Source organism: Eupeodes corollae, chromosome 2 (assembly GCF_945859685.1).
Source record: "Eupeodes corollae chromosome 2, idEupCoro1.1, whole genome shotgun sequence".
Classification (NCBI taxonomy): Eukaryota; Metazoa; Arthropoda; class Insecta; order Diptera; family Syrphidae; genus Eupeodes; species Eupeodes corollae.
Genome location: NC_079148.1, coordinates 116743661 through 116760279, shown reverse-complemented (window position 1 = coordinate 116760279; position 16619 = coordinate 116743661). Strand labels below are relative to the sequence as shown.

Below are 16619 nucleotides of genomic sequence, written 5' to 3'. Positions count from 1 at the left end.
TTGCGGACAATGAAGAAGTAATCGAAGCTGTAAATGGGTATTTTGAGGATCTTGATGAATCAGTCTATAGAGATGGCATTACTAGACTAGAACACCGCTATGAGAAATGCCTTGGAGGAGATTATGTTGAGAAATAAAAAAGAAATTCTTTAAAACGTTGTTTTTCTTGGTCAGGCCCGAAACTTTTCAATCCACCCTTGTATAAAGTGCTCTAAATTTAGTATGAAATCAGTAAAGAACGGATATCTGATTTTGCGTCAAATTCGTCAATGTTGATTTTTCATAAAAGCTGTTTACAATGTTGAGAAGTACACATATCCAGCAGTTCGAACATGAAACAACACATTAGGGGAATTCTTGGAACGTGATAAATGTCCACTTTGCTTAAAGTTATAATTTTCCGCAGGAAGATTGCTTAGTCTTACTTAAGGTGGCGATACAGTCAACAAACTTCTCCATATAGCTCCAATTTGGGTGAGGTCACTTTCCACTTGTGCGCGCCACCTGATCCGCGGTCTTCCTCTACTGCGCTGTCCTGTGTGTGTGGATTCGAAGACTTTCCAGGCCGAAACATTGGCTTCCATGTGCTCTACGTGACCAAACTATCTTAGTCGTTGGACTTTTACCCTTCTGGCTAGGTCTACGTCGCTGTACAGCTCGTCGTTCCATCTTCTTCTCCAATCCCCTTCGATGCATACGGGATCGTAGATCACACGAAAAAACTTTTCTATCGAACCGACCCAAGGTGCTTTCATCCTCTTTTGTCATAGTACCGAATAGCAGGGCGGGGATGATAAGGGTTTTATATAGCGACACTTTGATCCCTCGAAAGAGGACTTTACCTCTCAATTGCTTTCTTAGTCCAAAGAAACAGTGGTTAGCAAGAGTTATTCTGCGTTTGATCTCAGCGCTGATGTTGTTTTCTGCGTTTACAGAGGAGCCTAGGTAAACCCATTTAACCCATGTTTGAGTTCTTCCGATTATGTCAATGTCATCCTTATCAGCATATGCTAGTAATTGGACAGACTTTTGAAAGATAGTGCCTCTAGTGTTGACGTGTGAGCTCTGCATTATTATTTCAAGCACGATGTTAAAAAAATCGCATGACAGCAAATCACCTTGACTAAAACCTTTTTTGACATCGAAAGATTCTGTTATTGTTGTGGTTTCCAACCTTTATGGAGAAGCGTGAATTCTCCATGGTCATCTTTTACAATTGGACGAGTTTGGCAGCTCTTCCCTGTAGTTGCTGTCATATGCGGCCTTGAAATCGATGAAAAGATGGTGGGTGTCGATTTGGTGTTTTTTTCCAGGATCTGCTGTTTAGAGGGTCTACTTTGTTCAGGATCGGGCAAACAGTACTGAGATTCCATTCATCAGGAATGCTTTCTTCCGACCATATCTTACAGATAAGTTGGTGGTGGTGCATGCTCCTAACCAACTTATCTCTAGATGCTTTAAAGATCTCGGCATTCAAGCCATCCGTTCCAGCGGCTTTATTAACTTCCAACTAAGATATGGCAATCTTTACTTCGTCTAAATCGGAAGGACGGACTTGGCGATCTCTTGCGATTGTAGCCGTTCGGCGTTCGGCGTTGCACCTCCCTGTTTTGCCTTGAGTCTGGTCGATGTTAGTTCCTCGGAAAGTTCGTACATCCATGATGCTGGAAGCGTGTCTGGCGTCGATCGCAATATGTTCAATCTTGTTCACGGTAGATTGATCCGGAGAACTCCAAGTTCCTTTGTGGATGTTGAGGTGTGGAAAACGCGTACTGGCTACCATGATGTTTCGCCCCGCACTATAATCTATGAGCCTGAATCCGTTGTAGCAAGTGTTGTCGTGCAGGCTGTTTTTCCCAATTATTCCACCAACGATGTCTTCCCTTCCTAGCTTGGCATTAAAATCGCCCAGGACAATTTTAATATCGTAGCTAGGACAATACTCATATGTTTTGTCTAAGAGCTCGAAGAACATATCTTTGGTGTTGTCATTTTTCTCTCCTGTGGGGGCGTGCGCGCATATCAGGCTAATGTTGCCGAAATTTGCCTTGATGCGTATGGTCATTAGTTGCTCGTTGATGCACCTTTAGCTCAAGGCTTCCTGCCTTCCAGTCACCATAGTAAATATCGCAATTTTTCATCCTCGGCCCGGCCCTTCCCATCGTATTTCTGGATGGCGGTGATGTCTGCTTTATAGCAGTCTAGGGCCTCCGCTAATTCTTCGGCCGCATGTGGACTGTTAAGGGACCTAACATTCCACGTGCATATCCGAAATTCGTTGTCCTTAATTCGTTTGCGTACGTTGTCAAAAGTAAATCCGTCCGTATTCGAGGCTTGTTGGTGCTTCGCAACTATGAGGTTCTTACGTTGCCAGAAAGTCACCCCGACGTCACAACCCCCAACCTGGAGGGCCAGATCCTTAGTATAACTCCAAGGACGGGGAGCCGGATAAAACCACATTTTATAGGCCTGGGCTCCGGATAAGTCGTAGAAGCCCTATAAGGTGTTCACTAAGTAGTTGAACCTTACTGGAACTGTAGATGCCACCGATGATTCCATCTCGGGAATTCCACCGTTGCCGTCTGGATAAGGTGCCTTAGTGGAAACACCTCTCCCCCCTCTCTCTTTTGATGACCCCAACAACTTTCCACTGGGGTTGGAACCCAATCTCCAGTTGAGGTACTAGGCACCCAATATTCACCACGGGAATGTGAGAGTAGGAGTTAATAGACAGAGGTGGGTTTTGAGAAAAACCTGTGGACGATTGTGTCCTCTTGATACCATTTGAACATCATGAGCTGTTTTTTTACACGTGAATGAAAATGCACTGTACATTTTTGTTGACAGAAATCTGTCATGGGAATTGTGTAAAATTGAAACACAAATCAGTGGAACGATTCGTTTCATAATAGAATCAGCTGTCAGTAAAACTAATTTCTATTTCATTTTTAATTTTTGGTATCGATTTGTTCATCCATTTAATGCTGTCCCATTTCTGAGTTTATCGGGTCTACCTTTTTATTTTTTTACTATGTAGTGAAAATTTCTTGTACACATTTGGCCAGATTGTTATTCCAAGATAAATTTATTAATTACATGAAAACCCTACTTATAACAATAAAAGAGAAACAGATTTTTTGGACAGCCTCTTTAGGGTGTTAATTTATTTCATTGTCAATTTTACTTGACAGCCACTTGCTGCTCAATATCAGGACCTGGTGGACCAGTTTCCGTCATTTTGGTTTTGATTTCTTCAAAATCTACTTCCTTTGCATCACAAATTTCTTTTAAAAATTTTTCAAATTCTTCAAAATCTAATCGCCACTTTCTGAAATAAAAAAAAATAGCTATAGCAATGGATTTTATTAAAAATTATAAATTTTAATTAACAACTTAAATTTCATCCATGTCATTCCCGTATCGGTTGTAGAAAAAACTATCCTTAAAAGATTTGATTTTGCTAACCAAAAATCAATTTGCGACAGTAAAATTTCATCATAGACTTCATTATCACCGTCAAGTGGATTTGTTTTATAATTTGAATAAATTTTAAAGAGTTCTTCAAAAGTTTTTGGAAGGGGAATATTTTCATCTTCAGCCATTCTTATTTAATTTTAAAATCAAAATAATTTTTTTTAAACTTAAAACGATATTGACATTTTGATAGTTTTATTTTCATTCAAAATAATTTTCGAGTTTTTTTTTAAGATATAATTGATGAAAAGATTTCTTTTCACGATGTTCTTTTATACAAAAAAAAACAATCATAGGGAACCAATTATAGATATCATTTATTTTTATCACTAAACATTGCATTAAAATTTGTAATTTTTGGTGTCAAAACGAATCTGATCAGTTGTAGCTTTTTTCTACTAGAAAAAATACATTAAATAAGCCAGAACTTTCAATGAACAGCTGATGGCTGTTTTCATATTTCAGAACAAAATCGTTCCACTGAAAGCGTTCCATGTTCATTGTATTCCCACCTATTAGTTTAACTCAATAATCAACTCTAACCTCAAATGCTTGAATCAGAAAATATTTATTAAATGCCATAAATTTACAGTGAAAGCAATAATTAACCTGTCAAAAAAATTCCAATGATTGGTTTCAATGATAATCCCCCACTTATAGAAAATTGCTTATTATTTGTATTTTGAGCTAAAAATGTATTTTTCAATTTACCGAGCGAAAATTCATTTGGATGTGTTCATAGAGAATTACTAAAGTCCTGATTTCTTGATCTACATACATATATCTTAAGGAATATCATTGTCTATTTTCCTGATGTATTTAGTAAAACCCCAGTTTAAGGTTTTATTCTACTACAATTATACTTCAAATGACAGGTCAAAGCAAAAAAATACAGTTATATTTCAAAACTTGTTGTTTTGTGCTGTCATTCCTAAAATGGGATGAATAATATAATAATATTAAAAAAATGTGACTGTTTCTTTATCCAAACGATATCATTCTTAAAAATTCTTGTCGCTTAATTCAAATTAATTGAAAATGTGTTTTGTATATTTTTCTTTTTCTTTTGCAGTACACCAAATTACTTAAAACCCTCTAAGAAATCCATATCTTTTCAATTGCGGTATCAATCGACATTTTTATTTGATATTTGATATAATTTCAGCTTTTCAATTCACAAACAAAAATTAAATATGACATTTGGATGTAATAATAACAACTTAAACACACCAATTGCTATGTTTATAGTTAAACCATAGATTAAGTCCTAAACTTAGGTTTAAATTTATTTATGAATAGCCTAAACTCTGGACAACTTAGCAAGAGCTAAGCAAACATCTATGATAATGCCCCATTTTCTTTTATATCCAAAATTGTGTTTCGATATCACACAGATAAAAGATTTGTCAGAAAAAAATTTCTAGTGGACTTCAATTAGGAAATTTGATTCAACGGCAGAAATGTTCAATGGTCGCTATAAACGTCCTGTCAAAAAAATGCCAAGGTGTAACGTGATCCTTAATTCACCGGATATTTTTTTTATAGAAATTCGTCATTGGAATTGTATAAAATTGAAACACAAATCAAAATTGATCGAATCATTAAATTTTAAGTTCGATTTGTATTTGACTTTTGTTTAATTAAAATGACAGTTTCCTGTCAGAGAAAAGTCCCGACTATGTTATAAATATATTATAAGTAAGTAATGTAGGTAGTGAACCAATCTTCGTTACTAAAAATCGACAAGAGGTATTAGATATGACTCTTGTCTCGTAACATCTCTCAAATAAAATACTGAATTGGAGAGTATCAAAGGAACACTCGTTTTCCGATCATAGATACATCCAATTCACACTTATTGAAGATTCCCCAAAACCGATGCAATCCCGGAATTATAGGAAAACAGATTGGCCAAAATATAGGGCGACTCTGAAAAGTCTGATTAAACCAGAACTTTATGATACGCCCTTGTGCTCTCTTGAGCTTGATCAAAAAGTCGATGAGCTTACAGCAGCCCTCAATAAAGCCATGGAAACTGCGTACCCCTACTCACTACAATGCGGAGAAAGAATAAACCACATTGGTGGGCTGCTGAACTAGAAATACTCAGGAAAGGTTATAGAAGGCATTTCAATCTAGCAAAAAAGACTAGACATCCCAAAGATTTTTACTCCTATAAAGAATCCCTCAAAAAGTATAAACAATAATTGAGAATAGCCTAAAAATCCTCATGGAGATCCTTCTGTAGCTCAATAGAAGAATCCTCGGAGGCATCAAGGATAAGGAAGATTCTCTCGACAAATCCAACCATGCCGCCTAGTTGTCTTTAAAACTCAGATGGTACATGGACTAACTCTTGCGAAGAAACGCAAAACGGGTAGCTCCAAATCCGTTAATATAACAAACCGTCCTGGGTCGGGTATTAACTTTACTATTCCTCAAGGTCTGGTTACAAAAGAAAAATTGACATGGGCTCTGAATAGTTTCAAACCTTAAAAAATCTCCAGGTCCAGATCAAATCGTACCAGCTGAGCTACAACTTACCATTGATATAACTTTGCCCATCATTGAGATGATCTTCAAAAGTTGCCTGAATCTGGTCTATATACCTCAGCGATGGAGAGATGTAAAGGTAGTTTTCAAGGCGGGCAAATGTTTGCTCTGAGACCTATTAGCCTATCATTCATTCTCAAAACTCTGGAACGATTGATTGATGTCCATGTACGTAATAGCATTGATAAGAGACTATCGATGTCTCAGCTTGCTTACTGCAAAGAAAAATCAGAAGAAACAGCCTTGCACACGCTGGTAAGAACTACCGAATACTCCCTAGAGCAATTGGAATATATTTCCTGGATATTGAGGGCGCTTTCAACAACGTTGACACATCCGCTATCACTTCTGCTATGACGACCCTAAACGTCGAATACTCAATCTGTGAGTTGATTAATCTAATGCTAAATAGCAGGATCATCAACTCTAAGATGGGCGATTTTTGTACGAAAAGGTCTGTTGGTAGAGGCACTCCACAGTGTTCTGTCCCCTCTCCTGAGGAACATAGTGGTTAACGAACTACTAATATCCCTTGAGAGGGAAGGCTACAGAGTGGTTACGTATGCCGATGATGTTGTTATCGCTGTCACAGGAGAACATCCTAATACACTGAGAGACCCCCTCCAAAACGCACTCAATATGCTCGCTAGATGGGCTGATCACTGCGGACTTAGTATTAATCCTCAAAAAACAGATCTCGTCCTTTTTACACGAAAACACAAGATCGCATAACCTACAGGCTATACACATCGGTCATCCGACCAATACTTATGTATGGTGGACTGCATTAGAGAAAGTCAAATACTGAGAGAAACTCAGCAGAGTCCAACGCACTGCATGTCTCTGCATAAGCGGAGCATAAAGAACCACACCCTCAGAAGCGTTGTGCACTCTTCTCCATCTGAAACCCCTCGCCATATTCAGCAAACAAATAGCAGCGAGTACAGCTATAAGACTCAACGCCTTATCTCAATGGAACAACAACAATGTGGGGCACTCCATCATTTTGAACCTCTTTGGTTCTATACCAAAGTACATAGACTGCACTATTCCTAAACCATAATTTGGTAAGAACTTCCAGGTATCCATTTCATCCAGAGATGAATGGGAAGACAAAAAACTCCTGGATAACAAAAGCAATTGAGGGAGTTGGTAGTGGTGTGTACTCAGAAAAGCTTAATCTCAGCATCTCATTGCGCCTCCCTAATCATTATAGCGTCCTCCAAGTGGAAATTTTAGCGATCAAAGAGGTTTTCTCCTGACTAAGAGAAAACGTGATATCAACTTCTGATATCCGCATCTTCTCTGACAGTCAGGCTGCTATTAAATCTCTTCACAGTGTCTCAATCAAATCTCAAACGGTCCTCGATTGTCGATCGTCTCTTATGGAGATGGCGCAGCATTTTAACATTTACCTATGTTAGGTGCCGGGCCACATAGACATCACAGGAAATTGTAGAGCAGATGAACTCGCTAAAAATGGAACCGTCATACCTATTTCACCTGAAAGGAAGAAGATAGGTATATCGATAGCTACATGTAAACTTCTGCTAAAAGAAACAGCTTTTGCGATAGCAAACTCTAGGTGGCACAATAATATGGCCTTCACTAGACTAAAGCGCTTTAAAGACTTGTTATCTCAAAACTGACTTCATATTAACTCCCTAATAGGTGTCCTTACGGGACACTGTCTTATAGGCAGACACGCAATACGACTTGGTGTAGCCTCAAATGACTTCTGCAGGAGCTGTATGGACAAGGAACTAGAGGAAACAATCTCTCACCTCCTCTGCACTTGCCCTGCATTTTCACTAAGACGCTAACTTCATCTGGGAGACTACTCTTTTGATAATCCCAGTGAACTAGCTAAAAAGGCTTTCAAATGTCTTCTTCGCTTTAAAAAAGCTCAAAATGGTTCGACTAGTAAGAAGTAATTCTCTAGATTCATGTGGTATCACAATGGGCCTTTTCTTTTGGCCTAAAGCATTATTCACATGAGCACGACCAACGACCAACGAATGAACGAATATTCGTCGATTTTGACATTTCTTTCACATGAGAGTTTTTAATTCGTCGCGAGTAAAGTTCAACTTTGACCACCGAGACCAAAACAAGAATGATTTTTTAAGTTAAGTACGCGCGATTATTTTATTCGTTGGGAGTGTGGATAGTGTGGAACGCGAATAAAGTTTGACAGTTCGTATCAACTTCAATTTTTTTCGCTATGAATAAATTTGTTTTCTTACATTTATTAATATATGATATTGAAAAGTAAAAGTATGCATTATAAATCAAATAGATACTATGTTGCTATCGTTTTGTTAGTAATTTATGTGGAAATATGTCTTCAAACGTATATAAACTCACATTTTGTAAGTCATTCGTCGTACGTTGGTCGCGCTCATGTGAATGCTGCTTATGTGTGTGGATTCTGAATCCGCAGCCACTTTAACCTAACCGAACCTAACCTATCTTATAAATATTTGATTTAACCGATTTATTGAAAAGCAGTTATAGTTTTGTGTTATAGGTCTTTATTAATATTTTGAGATAAGAATAAAACAATCCGTCTCTTAAAATCCGTCTTATAGCATTTAATGAATCATGAGGCACTACTCTTCGCGACGCGACCACTGTGTTCGGCCCATCAGAAAATCACAAAAGAATTCACTTTTTCCGACCTCTACTGTAGAACCCTAACTTGTCAAAAACGTCAAACGTGGAAAATGCATTTTCTGCTAGTAAACATTAAACAAGCAAAATGAAGAAAACTTTTCTATTTTCTCGTCAATAAATCTTTAAAAAATAAATAAAATTCGCTAAAATGAAAACTGAAAAACCTGCAAAACCCGAAATCACACGGCCTTTCAAATTATAAGTAGAAACAAAAATTATTTTAAGCCCTTAATCTTATGTTTTTCCTTTCTATCAACACAGCTCATCAAATTGTTAGCCTCACCGGGATAAGTTTCGAGCGTAGAAGTATTATTGTGAGTTTAATTTAATAATTTAATTTGAAAAAAGACAAACAATCATTTGTTTTATAGGGATTTGTTGAATTAACGATCGTCCCGGCCAAGGAAGACCTCCACATAATTCGTTTGAATGCCCAGCAATGCCGAATCTATCGTGTGGTATTGAACGATGTTTGCGAAGCCAAATTCGTCTACTTCGACCCTTTCATGAATGTCTGTCAGACAGACACAAAAACGTAAGTTTTCCAACACGTAAATGGTGATACATTTAAAATTCCATCTTCCTCTAGACGCTCGTTGGAGACTTTTTCGAAACACCATTTAACCGCTGCTCAAAAAACCAATCCAGATATCAACGCCGGAGAACTTATAATCGAAGTCCCACCAGAGGGCTTCCACATGATCCAAGAAGGTCGGGGTCTTCGCATTGGAATTGAGTTCTCGATAGAGAACCCCAAGGGAGGCATACACTTTGTTATACCTCCTGAAATCGAAGGCCAGCCACCTGCACCCAACTCTGCTCACATGTTCACTTATGGCCATGAGAACTCCACACGACTGTGGTTTCCTTGTGTCGATAGTTTCGCTGATCCATGCACTTGGAAGCTAGAATTTACCGTGGATAAGCTACTGACCGCGGTATCCTGTGGAGAACTGGTGGAGGTAGTAATGACTCCGGATTTAAGGAGAAAAACATTTCACTATTCCCTTACGACTCCGGTAAGTGCTCCAAACATAGCTCTGGCTATTGGACCTTTTGAAATTTACGTTGACCCACACATGCACGAAGTCACCCACTTCTGTCTGCCCCAATTGATGCCGCTATTGAAAAACTCTGTGCGGTACATGCACGAGGCGTTTGAGTTCTTCGAAGAAACTCTCTCCACTCGATATCCATTCTCGTGCTACAAACAAGTGTTTGTAGACGAGACTGATGTCAATATAGCCGCATACGCCACCTTGAGCGTTGTGTCCACCCATTTGCTTCATTCAATTGCAATAATCGATCAAACATATGCAACTCGAACGGCTATGACCAAGGCTATTGCTGAACAGTTCTTCGGGTGCTTCATAACCACTCAGCGGTGGTCGGACACCTGGTTGGCAAAGGGCATTGCAGAATACCTCTGTGGATTGTATTCGAAAAAATGCTTTGGTAACAACGAATACCGGGAGTGGGTTCAGAAGGAAATGGCCTCGGTAGTTCGGTACGAAGAGCAATATGGAGGAATCATTCTCGATTGTAGTCAACCGCCGGCTCCATTGCCAGTGCTAACAACTAATCCTGCCAATGTCGCCAATAAGTCCCAAGAGGTTCCTCATTACTTCCCAATCAACTTACACACCGTATCGCCAAAGTACATCGAAGCGATGCGACGTAAAGCTCACTTGGTGATACGCATGTTGGAAGATCGTATCGGGCAGGAACTGCTCCTCCAGGTGTTCAATAAACAACTGGCTCTGGCAACAAATGCAGCTGGCACCAAAATCGGCAATGGTCTCTGGCATCATCTCTTGATCTCCACAAACATCTTCATCAAAGCCATCTTCACCGTAACTGGAAAGGATATGTCTGTATTTATGGATCAGTGGGTTCGGACGGCAGGTCATGCCAAATTCTCCCTAACCTCGGTATTCAATCGAAAGAGGAACACAATTGAATTGGAAGTCCGCCAGGATTCGGTCAATCAAAAGGGTGTTAAGAAATACAACGGACCACTGCTGGTGCAGTTACAGGAGTTGGATGGTACATTCAAACACATCCTACAGATTGAGAACACCGTAGTGAGATCGGACATCACCTGCCATTCGAAAAGTCGGCGTAACAAGAAAAAGAAGATCCCTCTTTGCACAGGTGAAGAAGTAGATATGGACTTATCTACTATGGATGATTCTCCAGTTCTATGGATTAGACTTGATCCGGAAATGATTTTACTGCGAGATTTGAATATCGAACAACCCGATTTCCAATGGCAATTTCAATTGAGGCACGAAAGGGACGTCATGGCTCAATTCGAAGCGATTGCGGCACTTGAAAAATATCCCACCTCTGCAACGAGACGAGCCCTCACCGATACTATCGAGAATGAGAGGTGTTTCTACAAGGTGCGCTGTGAGGCTGCACACTGTTTAACTAAGGTGATTGAAGTTACTTTCTAAAATCTGTGGTTTTCAATTTGTATTTGCTTTTTTTTCGAAGGTTGCCAATGCTATGGTCACATCATGGAATGGTCCGCCAGCAATGTTGAACATATTTCGAAAGTTTTTTGGATCGTTTAGTGCCCCGCATATCATAAAACAGAATAACTTTTCTAACTTCCAGCATTATTTCTTGCAAAAGACAATTCCAGTTGCGATGTCTGGTTAGTTGTTGTAGCTTTAAGTGATGAAGAACGTCTCAACCTCTTGACCTTCTTAAAAATTCAAAACCTATCTTTTGCTCTGCAGGTCTTCGTACATCGCACGGAATTTGCCCACCGGAAGTCATTCGTTTTCTCTTGGACTTATTTAAATATAACGACAACACCCGTAATCATTACTCTGACAACTATTATCGAGCGGCTTTAGTTGACGCATTGGGTAATTCAATTACTCCAGTCGTGTCTGTTGTTCTACAAGGTGCACCAATCACTTCAGAAAATTTATCAGCCGATGCAAAGTATGGTTTGAAAATCAAAGAATAATTTATGATTTGAAATCTTATGGAACCTCCATTTTACAGAGTTGTATTGGAAGAAGTCACTCGACTGTTGAATCTGGAAAAACATCTTCCCTCCTACAAGTACACCGTTTCAGTATCTTGTCTCAAAGTAATTAGGAAACTCCAGAAATGTGGACACCTGCCATCGCTGCCAAAAATCTATCGGTGCTATGCTGCCTATGGTCAATATATTGATGTTCGTGTAGCAGCAATGGAATGTCTGGTTGATTTTGTAAAAGTCGACGGTCGTTGGGAGGATTTAGATCATTTGGTGAACCTTTTGGAATCAGATCCGGATCCTGCGGCAAGACACGCGTTGGCACGTCTTCTCATTGAAAATCCACCATTCACAAAAATGCAACGAAGTCGTCTGGATAAACCGGAATTGGTCGAGAGGATTTGGAAAAATATGAAGTAAGTTTCGCTAGAAAGTCACCCCATGTCAAACTTATGTCCTTCACTTTCTCCTACAGCAACAACTTATCCCACGATACAAAGCTTCGTTGTGACATGGTCGATTTGTATTACGCTTTGTATGGCATCAAGAAACCAATAAGTTTGCAATCGTCCGATGTTTCAGGCATGTTTAAGGAGTTTGTCAAAGAATCTGCTCCAAAAGCTCGTTCCATTAATCAGGATTTCAAGCCTTTTGAAAGTGATTCTCCCCGAGATCCACCTGAGATAGCAGGCCCCATCAAAAGATCAGCATCCGAAGCATTCGATGAGCCACCTATCAAAGTCGAAGAACAAGATGATGTCAAAGTGGAACCATTTGAAGCTGAAGTAGAAGTTGATGGCAAATCGTCATCTGTAGCCGTAGACAATGAAGCTTTAAGTAGTAGCGAAGCAAAACGACTCAAAACAGAATACTATTCAGACAATTCAACATCGCTGCCAGGTGCTCTGCCCACACCAGGACCGGTTGGCTTTGAACCAGGAATGTTCAAGCACGAAGATGATAGCAAATCAAAATCTGATAATTCATCAAAGGTAAACAAAAAATAATTGATTTTTTTCTGTTCTATTAAAAATCGTGTACCTTTTAGACGAAGAAGAAAAAGAAGGACAAAAAGAAACATAAACACAAGCACAAACATAAGCATAATAAGGATAAAGATCGTGAGAAGAAGGAAAAAGAAAAGAAAGATCCCAGTTTCACTCGGATTCAAGCTAAAGAAGAAACACCAGAGACTCTAAGTTCTGGTGATAGTTCGAGCAACAGCAATCCACCGCTTAATTATACGTAAGAATTTTTTAAAAAGAGCGTATATTTTTTTACGTGGGTATTTTCTATTATGGTAATTTTTATTCTAGGAACTTTTTTTAAACTAAATAAAAATAAAACAAAAAATATAAACTGAAGCGAGCTCTTCTATCAAAGGGCGAACCTTAAAAAAAAAGAGTGTTCATCTTATTTTATTAATTTGTGTAAATAAATAAATGGTGAATTATTTATATAGTGGGTAATTTGTTGTTATTTATTAAAATGAGAACTTGGAAATGACCTTCGCTTTAAAATGAGTGGAATTTCAAAGAAAGACGCAAGGGATTGTTTCCACTGTTCCTTAAACCGTAAAGCTTTCTATTGAAATGGGAATAAATGTCCGTTAGAAGCTTAATTCAAGTTTGCGTTTTCCCGAGATGGAATCAACGGTGGCGTCTACAGTTCCAGTAAGGTTGAACTACTTAGTGAACACCTTATAGGGCTTCTTCGACTTATTCGGAGCCCAGGCCAATAATGAGCGGTTTTATCCGGCTCCTCGTCCTTGGAGTTATACTTAAGATCTGGCCTATCAGGTTGGGGGTTGTGCCGTCGGGGTTATTTCCTGATCACGCAAAAACATCATAGTTGCAAAGCACCAACAACCCTCGGATACGGACGGACAAGCTAATGTTAGGTCCCTTAACAGTCCCCATGCGGCCGAAGAATAAGCGGAGGCCCTAGACTGCTATAAAGCAGACATCACCTCCATCCAAGAAATACAATGGGATGGGCCGGGCAAAAAGAGGATGAAAAACTGCGATATTTACTATGGTGACTGCTACCGCGCAAACCAGCACCTCTTATTTGGATGCTGCTTTGTCATTGGAGCCAGACTTAGGAAGGAAGTGTTGAGCTATAGGTGCATCAACGAGCGCCTCTTGACCATACGCATCAAGGCTTAATTCGGCAACATTAGCCTGATATGCGCGCACCCCCCCACAGAAGAGAAAGATGACAACACCAAATATAATTTGTTCTTCGAGCTCTTAGCCAAATATATGAGCAGTGTCCTAGCTACGATATCAAAATTGTCCTGGTGGAATAATCGGGGAAAACAGCCTGCACGACAACGGATTCAGGCTCATAGATTTTGCTGCTTGGCGAAACGTCATGGTAGCCAGTAAGCGTTTTCCACACCTCAACATCCACAAAAGAACTTGGAGTTCTCCAGATGAATCTACCGTCAACCAGACTGACCGTATTGCGATCGACGCCAGGCACGCTTCCAGCATCATAGATGTACGAACTTTCTGAGCACTTCGGGTTTCCAGACCCAAGGCAAAAACGGGAGATGATGGGAGAAGGTACAACGGCGACAATCGCAAGAGATCGCCAAATCCTTTTCCGTCCGAGTTACACGTAACCTCTCTCGAACTTCTCTGCCGCCAACACAATGTATCGAAAACCAGTGGCAACATTGCCAAGATGCAATCAGAGAAGTCGCCAGGAACCCCTGGTTTGATGAGGAATGTTGTCAGGTAAATGCAGTCAAACAACAGGCACGCAAAACGGCGCTGCATAAAAGACGAGAGCTGCTCATGAGCAGAAGAGGCGAGAGGAACACCGACTTCTCAGAAGTAAAAAGAGAGGGCATGAGAAGCGTGCGTTCGAAGATGTTGAGAGGTTTAGAAGCAGGAATGAAGGTGAAACGAAATTCACAGGTAAATAAGCCTAGAACCGAAGGCTACAAAGACGAAAGTTATAACATCATAGTGGAACCGCAGTCAATGCTGAGTATTTGGAAGGACCACTTCTGCAGACTGTATAACGGCGACGACGAACCGAATTCCGCTGTCAGCAGGATGATCCATTCAACATAGACGACGGAAGCACAACAATCCCGTCCTCCCGACTTAGACGACGTTAAGATTGTTATATCTAAGCTGAAGTCTTATAAAGCCGCTGGAGCGGATGGCTTGATTGCCGAGATCTTTAAAGCAGCTGGAGATAAGTTTGTTAGGAGCATGCACCAACTTATCTGGATGAATTTAAATGGAGAATTCACGCTGCTCCATAAAGGTTGGAAACAACTTAACAAAACCTTTCGATATCGAAAAAGGTTTTAGACAAGGTGATGCGCTGTCATGCGATTTATTTAACATCGTGCTTGAAAGAATAGTGCCGAGCTCACACCTCAACACTAGAGGCACTATCTTTCAAAAGTCTGTCCAATTACTAGCATATGCTGAAGACATTGACATAATCGGAAGAACTCAGCATGTGAGTATTAAAGCAGAGGCGGCAAAATGGGTTTAACGGTTAATGAGGGTAAAACAAAGTACATACTGTCGTCAAGAAAGGCCTACAACACCGACGTCTTGGTCAAAACGTCACCATCGACAGACGTTACTTTGAGGTAGTCAAGGACTTCGTCTACCTAGGCTCCGCTGTAAACAACACCAGCACTGAGATCAAACGCAGAATAACTCTTGCTAACCGCTGTTTCTTTGGACTAAGAAAGCAATTGAGTTGTAAAGTCCTCTCTCGAGGGACTAAAGTGTTGCTATATAAGACAATTATCATCCCCGTCCTGCTATACGGTGAAGAAGCATGGACTTTGACAAAAGAGGATGAAAGCACCTTGGGTCGGTTCGAGAGAAAAGTTCTTCGTGTGATCTACGGTCCTGTATGCATCTAAGGGGAGTGGAGGAGAAGAAGGAACGACGCGCTGTACGGGCTGTACAGCGACTTAGACGTAGCCAGAAGGGTAAAAGTCCAACGACTAAGATGGCTGGGTCACGTAGATCTCATGGAAACCAATGCTTCGGCCCGGAAGGTCTTCGAATCCACATCCACAGAACAGCGCAGTAGAGGAAGACCGAGGATCAGGTGGCTCGCGCAAGTGGAAAGTGACCTCACCCAATATTCGAACGCGAAACTGGAGACATCTAGCTAGGGAGCGAGCTAGATGGAGAAGTTTCTTAAGTGAGGCTCTAGTTTACACAGAACTGTAGCGCCACCTTAAGTACGTAGATTTTAAAAAAACGCGGATAATTTTGGGGGAAATTTCAGCCACATTGCAGCTATTTGCCGTTGGCTGTTTGACTTTTTCCAAATAAGCAGGTACCCGATTGATTTTTTTAATGTTAATACTTTATGTACTTAGAACAGGAACAGAAAATAAGCATAACATCTTCTCAACAAAAATATCTTAACGAAATTATTATAAAAAAATGCTTTTAGTTTTATTCAATTTATTTACATTATTCATTATAATAAGTGTATAAGTTCAATAATATAATAATAATATTTTGTTTGTTGTCTTTATTTTTGTTTTATATTCTGTAATGCAATACTCTCATCATATTGTTATATTCCAAAGAATACCTAAGATTGAGTTTCTCTCTCTCTCTGTATTATACGTTTGTTTTTTGTTTAATCTAAAACGGCACTAAATATTTATGTTAATGATCTGAGTTGCTCATTATGCAAAACAATACAATTAATTGCAACTTTGTGTTATATCATTTTTTATTCGAAAACTCATAACTTTGTAATATTGTTGGTGTATTATGAAAAACCAAACAAGGAATAAAATAATTTTACAAGAAAATCGATACACAAGATTCTTAAGTTGCAAAAAGAGACAAGTCCTTAGTGCCGACTTTATGTTCATGCTCAAACTGAATTAAAAAAAAGGACATAACAAAAT

General features: G+C 39.5%; 2 protein-coding genes across 2 annotated transcripts; one reads left to right on the top strand and one right to left on the bottom strand.

The window, feature by feature from the left end:
* Window positions 1-3080: 3080 nt before the first annotated feature.
* On the bottom strand, window positions 3081-3695 carry LOC129948282 (uncharacterized). The gene is made up of 2 exons (XM_056059223.1): window positions 3391-3695; window positions 3081-3328 (listed from the first exon to the last, which is right to left on the bottom strand). The coding sequence occupies exons 1-2, from the start codon at window positions 3600-3602 to the stop codon at window positions 3181-3183; spliced, it is 360 nt and encodes a 119-aa protein (XP_055915198.1). The 5' UTR covers window positions 3603-3695; the 3' UTR covers window positions 3081-3180.
* Window positions 3696-8754: 5059 nt separating this feature from the next.
* On the top strand, window positions 8755-13162 carry LOC129946429 (transcription initiation factor TFIID subunit 2). The gene is made up of 10 exons (XM_056056612.1): window positions 8755-8902; window positions 8964-9017; window positions 9075-9238; window positions 9293-11141; window positions 11203-11365; window positions 11451-11661; window positions 11725-12117; window positions 12177-12693; window positions 12750-12946; window positions 13018-13162. Exons 1-10 carry the CDS (start codon window positions 8852-8854, stop codon window positions 13028-13030), a joined length of 3612 nt encoding a protein of 1203 aa, XP_055912587.1. The 5' UTR covers window positions 8755-8851; the 3' UTR covers window positions 13031-13162.
* The last annotated feature ends 3457 nt before the right edge of the window (window positions 13163-16619 follow it).